Genomic DNA, 9,566 nt, shown 5'->3' with positions numbered 1-9,566 from the left:
TGTTGGGATTACAGGCATGAGCCACTGCACCCGGCCCAGGACTCATTTTTAGATCACAACAACTCTGGGGGAACAGCTGAGTTAAACTGGCAAGAAGCAACCCACTCTCACCACAGGCCTCTGGAACCCCAGCAGAAGAAGACCCCTCAACCACCATAGACACTTGGGCTGGCAGGAAACACTGCTTAGAGAGTGGCAGAAGCAGCAAGCTAGCCGATGTGGAACCCAGAGGGTTTGTTGCAAAGAATCTATAGCAGAGCATAGCCAGGGACAGCTAGGTTTTACTTGCTCCCATAGGAGACATTAGCCCTAGAGGAACTGTCTGACCTGATCTCTGTGTCGACCTGATTGCTACACCTAATTTTGCCCAGCAGACAGGGCTGGTCTGACCTGAGCACCCCTTGGTCTGCTGACCTCTACTGGGGCCCCCAGCCTGGCCATGACTGCTTGCAGGGCAGTCTTGAGTGCTCTGGGGGCCTGTGCCATATCTTCTGTGCCAGTGGACCATGCCTGACCCGTGGAGACCACCAGTGATGCACTTACAGCCATGTAGGTTCCTACAGCTATGCACCAGCCAGTCTGCTCTCTCCCCATACTGCAGCATCCCATGGTTCCATGGCAATTCCCCATGTTGTTTTGCCGACCTGTGTCTGCATGAGCCGGTTTTGCTTTCCTTGCCCTACCAACTCATGGAAGTGCAGTCTGCTCCCTCTCCCCTCACCAACCACCACTGCAGACAGAGCCTTGCGGGGCACACAGCTAGCCAGCCCTGCCTCTGCCAGAACTCTTTCCTGGTGCTAACACTGCCCAGAGAACAGTGGATCCTCCCCAGACTTGAGTGATCACTCCTGCTTTCTGGGAACAGAGAAGGCACACAGACCTACACCTGCCATCACCCTGCCCCTAAGCCAGTACCACCTCCAGAGCAACCATGCACACAGTCTCCAGCAGGGTCCCCCACCCTCTCCCAGCTGCTATCCTGAGCCACTGTGAACGCTCACAGAGATGCAGGCACCTCGGTACCTGCTAGCACTCTGCCATAGCTGCCACACCTGGGTCCTCCTAGAGCAGTGAATTCCAAACTCAAGGAGCCAGAGAACAAAGTTGGGGCCCAATACAAGTCCCCAGAGTTAAAGCATGCAGTTCAGGAGCTGGGAGCTGAGTGCTTGTCCCCTAAAAATGTCCAGAAACAAAGCCAGTCAGCTGAATCTACCTTATACCACAATCAAACTCTCAAGGTCATCAAATAGAATACAAGAAGAAAAAAACATGTAAAGGCCAGCAATCTCAAAGACTGAAGATAGATAAGCCCACCAAGATGAGAAAGAATCAGTGCAAGAACCCTGAAAACTCAAAAGTCAGAGTTCCTTCTTTCCTCCAACTGACTGCATCACCTTTCTGGCAAGAGTTCAGAACCAGGCTAAGATGGCTGAAATGACAGAAATACAATTCAGAATACAGATAGGAAAAAATATCATTGAGCTACCCAATCCAAGAAAGCTAAAAATCATGATAAAACAATGCAGGAGCTGAATGACAAAATAGCCAGAATAGTAACTGACCTGATATTGTTGAAAAACACACTACAAGAATTTCATAATGTAATCACAAATATTAATAGCAGAGTAGACCAGGTAGATGAAAAAACCTCAAGAGCTTGAAGACTGGCTTTCTGAAATAAGACAGGCAGACAAAAATAGAGAAAATAATAAAAAGGAATGAACAAAACCTCTGAAAATACGGGATTAAGTAAAGAAACTGAATCTATGACTCATTTGTGTCCTTGAAAGAGATGGGGAGAATTGAACCAACTTGGCAAACATATTTCAGGATATCACCTATGACAACTTCCCCAACCTACCTAGAGAGACCAACATTCAAATTCAGGAAATGCAGATAACCCCAGTAAGACACTTCATAAGAAAATCGACCCCAAGATACAAAATCATCAGGTTCTCCAAGGTTGAAATGAAACAAAAAATGTTAAAATTACCTAGAAAGGTCAGGTTACCTACAAAGGGAAGCCTATCAGACTAACTAGAGACCTCTCAGTGGAAAACCTACAAGCCAAAAAAGATTGAGGGCCAACATTCACCATTCTCAAAGAAAACCAATTCCAACCCAGAATTTCTGGCCAAACTAAGTTTCATCAGTGAAGGAGAAATAAGATCCTTTGCAGACAAGAAAATGCTGAGGGAATTCATTACCACCAGACCTGCCTTATGAGAGCTCCTGAAAGAAGCACTAAATATGGAAAGGAAGGACCATTACCAACCATGACAAAAACACACTGAGGTACACAGACCAGTGCTACTATAAAGTAACCACATAAGTCTACAAAATAACCATCTAACATCATGATGGCAGAATCAAATCCACACATGACAATACTAACCTTAAGTATAAGTGGGCTAAATGCCCCTAATAAAAGACATAGAGTGGCAAGCTGGATAAAGAATCCATTGAGAGAAAGATACCCATTGGTATGCTGTCTTCACGAGACCTATCTCACATGTAATGACAACCATAGGCTCAAAATAAAGGGATGGACAAAACTCTACCAAGCAAATGGAAGACAGAAAAAAAGCAGGGGTTGTAATCCTAGCTTCTGACAAAACAAGAAGATCTAACTATAATAAATATACATGCACCCAACACAGGAGCACCCAGATTCATAAAGCAAATTCTTAGAGGCCTTCAAAGGGACTTAGATTTCTACATAATAATAGTGGGAGATTACCCCACTGACAGTATCAGACAGATCATCAAGATAAATCATTAATAAAGATATTCAGGACCTGAAGTCGGCACTGGATCAAATGGACTTGATAGATATCTACAGGACTCTCCATCCCCAAAAAATAGAATATACACTCTTCTCATTGTCACAAGGCATATACTCTAAAAATGATCATATACTTGGAAGTTAAATATTCCTCAGCAAATGCAAAAAAAACTAAAATCATAGCATACAATCTCTTGGACCACAGCACAACCAAATTAGAAATCAAGACTAAGAAATACACTCATAACCATACGATTACATGAAAATTGAATAATTTGCTCCTAAATGACTTTGGAATAAATATTGAAATTAAGGCAGAAATCAAGACGTTCTCCAAAACTAATGAGAACAAAGATACAACGCACCAGAATCTCTGGGACACAGCTAAGGCACTGCTAAAAAGAAAATTCATAGCACTAAATGTTCACATCTTAGAAACATCTCAAGTTAACTCAACATCACAACTAAAAGAAGTAGAGAACCAAGAGCAAACAAATCCCAAAGCTAGCAGAAGACAAGAAATAATCAAAGTCAAAGTTGAACTAGATACTAACACATACACACACACACACACACACACACACACACACACACACACACACATTCAAAAGATCAACAAATACAGAGCTGGTAATAATAAAATAGATTCCTAGTTAGACTAAGGAAGAAGAGAGATAGATGATTCAAATAAACAATCAGAAATGACAAGGGGGAAATTACTACTGGCCCCACAGAAATATACACAATCATCAGGAAATATTATGAATACCTCTGTGCAAATAAACTGGAAAATCTAGAAGAAATGGATAAATTCCTGGCCATATACACCCTCCCAAGCCTGTACCAGGAAGAAGCCAAATCATTGAACATACCGATAACTACCTCTGAAATTAAGTCAGTAATAAACAGCCTATCAACCAAGAAAAGTCCAGGACCAGACAAATCACAGCTTAATTCTACCAGCTGTACAAAGAAGAGCTGGTACCATTCCTGCTGAAACTTCCAAAACTTGAAAGAGGGACTCTTCCCTAATTTATTCTATGAGGCCAACATCGTTCTGATAAGAAAACCTGGTAAATATACAACAATAAAAATAAAACTTCAGGCCAATACCCTTGATGAACATGCAGGCAAAAATCCTCAACAAAATACTTGCAAATTGAATCCAGAAGCATCAAAGATCTTATCCACCACTATCAACTAGGCTTTATGCCTAGGATCCAATGTTGGTTCAACATATGCAAATCAACAAATGTGCTTTATCACATAAACAAAACTAAAGACAAAAACCACATGATTATCTCAATAAATGCAGAAAAGTCTTTTGATAAAATTCTACAAGACTTCATGTTAAAAATTCTCAATAAACTAGGTACTGAAGAACTATTCCTCAAAAGAATGAGAGCCATCAATGGCAAACCCAAAACCAACATCCTACCAAATGAGGAAAAGCTGGAAGTATTCCCCTTGAAAACTGGTATAAGACAAGGATGACCTCTCTCACCACTCCTATTCAACATAGTATTGGAAGTTCTGGCCAGGACAATCAGGCAAGAAAAATAAAGGATATTCAAATAGAAATGGGGAAAGCCAAACTTTTTTTTCTTTTTTTTTTTTTTTACAGAGAAATAATTCTGTATCTAGAAAACCCAACAATCTCAGCCCAAAAAGGTTCTTAAGCTGATAACTTGAGCAAAGTCTCAGGATACAAAATCAATGTACAAAAATCACTAGCATTCCTATACACCAACAGTCAAGCTGAGAGCCAAATCTGGAATGCAATCCTATTCATACCTGACACAAAAAGAATAAAATACCTAGGAATACAGCTAAACAGGGAGGTGAAAGATCTCCTTTCAAGGAGAACTACAAAACACTGCTCAAAGAAATTAGAGATGATACAACACATAAAAATAAAATTCCATGCTCACGAACAGAAAGAATCAATATCATAAAAATGGCCATACTGCCCAAAACAATTTACAGATTCGATACTATTCCAATTAAGCTACCACTGAGACTCTTCATAGAACTAGAGAAAGCTATTTTAAATTCATATGGAACCAAAAAGGAGCTGAAATAGCTAAGGCAATCCTAAGCAAAAAGAACAAAGCAGGAGTCATCACTATCTGACTTCAAACTATACTACAGGGCCACAGTAACCAAAACGACATGATACTGGCACAAAAAACAGACACATAGGCCAATGAAACCAAATAAAGAACCCAGAAAAAAGGCTGCACTTCTACAACTATCCAATCTTTGACAAATCCGACAAAAACAAGCAATGAGGAAAGGATTGCCTATTCAGTAAATGGTGCTGGGATAACTGGCTAACCATATGCAGAAGATTGAAACCGAACGCCTTCCTTATACCATACACAAAAATTAACTGAAGATGGACTAAAGACTTAAATGTAAAACACAAAACTACAAAAATCCTGGAAGATAATCTAGATAATACCATTCAGAACATAGGAATGGGCCAAAGACTTCACGATGAAGATGCCAAAAGCTATTACAACAAAAGCAAAAATTCACAAATGAGATCTAATTAAACTAAAAAGCATCTGTGCTGAAAAGGATACTATCAACAGAGTAAACAGAATGGGAGAAAATGTTTGTAAACAGTACATCTGACAAAGGTCTAATATCCACCAACTATAAGGAACTTAAACAAATTTACACACGAAAATAAATTCAAGTGGGCAAAAGACATGAACACTTTTCAAAAAAGAACTACATGCAGCCAACAATCATAAACAAAAAAAGCTCAAAATCACTGATTGTTAGAGAAATGCAAATAAAAACCCCAGTGAGAAACCATTTCACACCGGTAGGAAATAGCTAATATTAAAAAGTCAAAAAAATAACAGATGCTACGAAGGTTGTGGAGAAAACCTTGCACTACAGCATGGATGAAAGAGCAAGACTCTATCTCAAAGCAATGAAAAAATACACATGCACGTGTATGTTCATTGTAGCACTATTCACCACAGCAAAGACATGGAATCAACCGAAATGCTCATCAGTGATAGACTAAAGAAAATGTGATACATACAAAACAAGGAATATTATGCAGTCAGAGAAAAAGAATGAGATCATGTCCTTTACAGGAACATGTATGAAGCTGCAAGCTGTCATCCTTAGCAAACACAGGAATAGAAAACCAAATACTACATGTTCTTACTTGTAAGTGGGAGCTAAATGATGAGAACACGTAGACACAAAGAGGGAAACAATACACACTGGGGCCTATCAGTGAGTAGAGGAGCAGGAAGAGGGAGAAGATCAGGAAAAATAACTAATGGGTATTAGGCTTAATTACACAAATTTACCTATATAAAGAACCTACACATGTACCGCTGAACTTAAAAGTTAAAAAAAAACAACAAAACCTAATATTTTTTTGAATACTAGAAGAATGTTTCCTCAAATTTTGGGGCTTTTCCCAGTGTAATGCCTACATATATCAGAAAATTTTATATTTAATATGCACTGTTACATTTTTTTCTCAGAGAACTTTGTTCTGATTATTTACATTTTTCATCAAATTTTCTGAAAACAACTCAATCCCTAATTTTTCGTGTTTGCTGATTTTTATGTTGTGAATATTCCAACCATAGCCAAGAAAAAAAGATGCACAATAGCCATGCAGTTATAAAGTATCTCTACCATATAGATACAATACATGGAAATAACCTAAAGAGGACAGATAATAATAAAATATATTAGGTATAGGGAGTGATGAGCTTTTAGTACTTAGTGCCTTTGGTTTTAAGCAATATTAAAAGGTCTAATATCCAGAATCTATAAGGAACTTAAACAAATGAGATACTATTTTATGCCATGAAAAACAACTGGCTTTTGAAATTCTTAAAAATTTAATTCCTGGAGGCCTCACTATTCCCTAATCCTGCCTACATATCTGTAAGTAGTCCCTCCATTAGATTTTCCTAGCTGAGATTTGGTTTGATATTCTGACATTGCTTTAGTTAAGGTCTTCATTGTTTCTCTTTTCTTCAATGCCCCCTTGCATCTAGTTGTAGTGCTCCTCAATCCACTTCAGAGAGTGATTTTACTAGAAAGTGTATGGCACTGTGCTTCTGAAACAAACAAAAGTTTCAAGGATCAACAAATGTAAGTTTATGAGTTCCCTATAACAAGTGAGGTGCCCTCCTTGTCTATACCTTAGTTATAGTAATTTTCATACTCTGATGTAATTACAAATAAGTAAATCTCTCTTTGTTAGGAGATTGTAACCCCTTGGAGGACAAAATTCTATCCTACTCAACTCAGAGACTAGTATCTGGTTGATGATCAATAAATATGTAGTGGATAAAGCTTTTCAGATAAAATTATTACAAAGTACTTTTTAAACAAAGTTTTTTTGTATTATCATTCTATGGAAAGTGTCAGTGCAATTTATCTCCAGCAAATTAGTTTCCTGTCTAAGTCTAATATTCTGTGACTAAGTAACATATTAGCAGAGAGTTAAAAAACAAACAAAAAAAACAAAAATAACCTTACTTATGAATTGAGCTTATATTGATATTTGATTTCCTTTTCAAAACGCTTTTCACCAATCCATGTGGGCTACCTTTCCCACAAAATATTAGTCAATCTCAATAAAGAGTACAATAAGATCTTTGAAAGTAGTCTTCACAGTTCCAGGGGCATAATCAAAGTTTTGTTCTGAATTGATACTTTTACAGATCTGAAAATTAATTATATTTTATTTTTATTTCTATTATAATGAACTGGACTATATGTGTGATGGTTAATACTGAGTGTCAACTTGATTGAAGGATACAAAGAATTGATCCCGAATGTGCCTGTGAGAGTATTGCCAAAGGAGATTAACATTTGAGTCAGTGGGCTAGGAAAAGGCAGAGCCACCCTTAATCTGGGTAGGCACCATCTAATCAGCTGCCAGCACAGCTATTTATAAGAAGGCAGAAAAATGTGAAAAGAGAGACTGGCCTAGCCTCCAAGCTGCATCTTTCTCCCATGGTGGATGCTCCCTGCCCTCAAAAACTGGACTCAAAATACTTCAGTTTTGGAACTTGGACTGGCTCTTCTTGCTCCTTAGCCTGCAGATGACCTATTGTGGGACCTTGTGATCATGTGAGTTAACACTTAGCAAACTCTCCTTTATATGTGTTTGTGTGTGTGTGTGTATATATACATATATATATATGTGTGTGTATATATACACACATATATACACACATATACACACACACATATGTGTGTGTGTGTGTGTGTGTGTGTATAAAGGCTGGAAGAGAGAAGGCAGGGTAGCAGGAGTACAGACCATGGACATTTGAGCCACTTCCTCATGTAACTTGCTTGTGCCTTCAGGGGCTGCTCAAGTTTGATCACATATATACCACTTCCATTTGAGGATGGAAGGCTGCTGTGCACAACCCACTTTACGGTTAGATGGGTCAGAAAGCAGCCAGTTCATGATAGGCAGTTCAGGTCACATGGTGACTTGCAGACCCAAAGTCAAACGTTCAGTTTCCACCAAAGCCCAGTAACAGGCCAAGAGCTGTCTCAAAAGGAGAGTAGTTATCTGCAGAAGATGGCAAGGCTTTGCTCCAGAATCCTAGAGGCCTCTGCTTTGATTCACCTATGGGGGCCTGCCAAAGGCTCCAAACAGCATCCCTATCTGCCACTGACATCTCAAGCACCATTGGAGCTGCTGGGTCGTATTGCCCAAGGAGCACAGCAGCTTGCACAGCAGCCTGGGCCTGTTGCAGAGCCTTCTACTCTTCTGGATCCCACTCAAAACTGGCAGCCTTCTGGGTTACTCAATAAATGGGCTGGAGTAACACATCCAAATGAGGAATGTGTTGCTTCCAAAAATACAAATAGGCTCATTAGGCATTTTTCCTTTCTTGATTTTATTAGGGGACAAATGCAGCAACTTATCCTTCACCTTAGAAGAAATATCTCAACAGGCCCCACACCACCGGACCCCTAGTAAGATTACTGAGGCAGAAGTTTCCTGAATTTTAGTCAGATTTATTTCCCATCATCTAGCACACAAATGTCTCATTAAGTCCAGTGTGTTTGCTACTTCTTGCTCACTGATTTAATCAGCATAATGTCATCAATTCATGGACCAGTGTGATATCTTGCAGAAGCAATAAGCGATCAAGGTCTCTCTGCATAAGATAATGACACAAAGCTAGAGAGCTGATATACCTCTGTGGTAGGACAGTAAAGATAGATTGCTGGCCTTGCCAGCTGAAGGCAATTTGCGTCTGGTGGGACTTATGGGCAGGAGTGGAGAAAAAGTCATTTGCCAAGTCAATGGCTGCGTACCAGTTACCAGGAGATGTGTTAATTTGCTCAATGTCTTGGTCTGTCATCATTTTACTACGTTTTCTAAATGTAGGGGACTAGCAAATATCTTTGAAATTCCCCCCAACAGTTTTTAGTACCTGGAAAAGAGGGCCTATGTCCACGTCGAAACCAAGATCAGCAAATCCTGTAGCAATAACTTTTGCTCCTCTGTCATGGCCATCTTGTCCCATTTTTGCTACAAGAAGACGAGGTCGGCGACCTTCACGTTCCATGAATTTATGAACCCTAAAAAACATTTAAAAATATATCAGTAGTTAGATATTAATTTTCCAAAGGTAGGATATAAAAACTAATTCATTCACAGCAACTCTTTCAAGTTTATTTAAAAATGCCTGATCTGTTTACTTGTATTTTGGGAATTTTTGTTGTTTTCTTTTTTTTTTTTTTTTTTTTTTGATTTTTTTTT

At 39.0% G+C, this 9,566-nt stretch overlaps 1 protein-coding gene across 1 annotated transcript in view; it reads right to left on the bottom strand.

Moving 5' to 3' along the window:
• Positions 1-9,566, bottom strand: part of LOC108294025 (methylmalonyl-CoA mutase, mitochondrial-like) — a 23,046-nt gene that overhangs the window by 9,289 nt on the left and 4,191 nt on the right. The window contains exon 3 of the mRNA XM_017515754.1: positions 9,238-9,385. Coding sequence (XP_017371243.2) covers positions 9,238-9,385 — 148 coding nt within the window. The remainder of the gene's footprint in view (positions 1-9,237; positions 9,386-9,566) is intronic.

Source organism: Cebus imitator, unplaced genomic scaffold, assembly GCF_001604975.1.
Source record: "Cebus imitator isolate Cc_AM_T3 unplaced genomic scaffold, Cebus_imitator-1.0 Scaffold557, whole genome shotgun sequence".
In the NCBI taxonomy this organism is placed as follows: domain Eukaryota; kingdom Metazoa; phylum Chordata; class Mammalia; order Primates; family Cebidae; genus Cebus; species Cebus imitator.
Note: the sequence above shows the minus strand (reverse complement) of the source record. Positions and strands in the feature narration are given on the sequence as shown.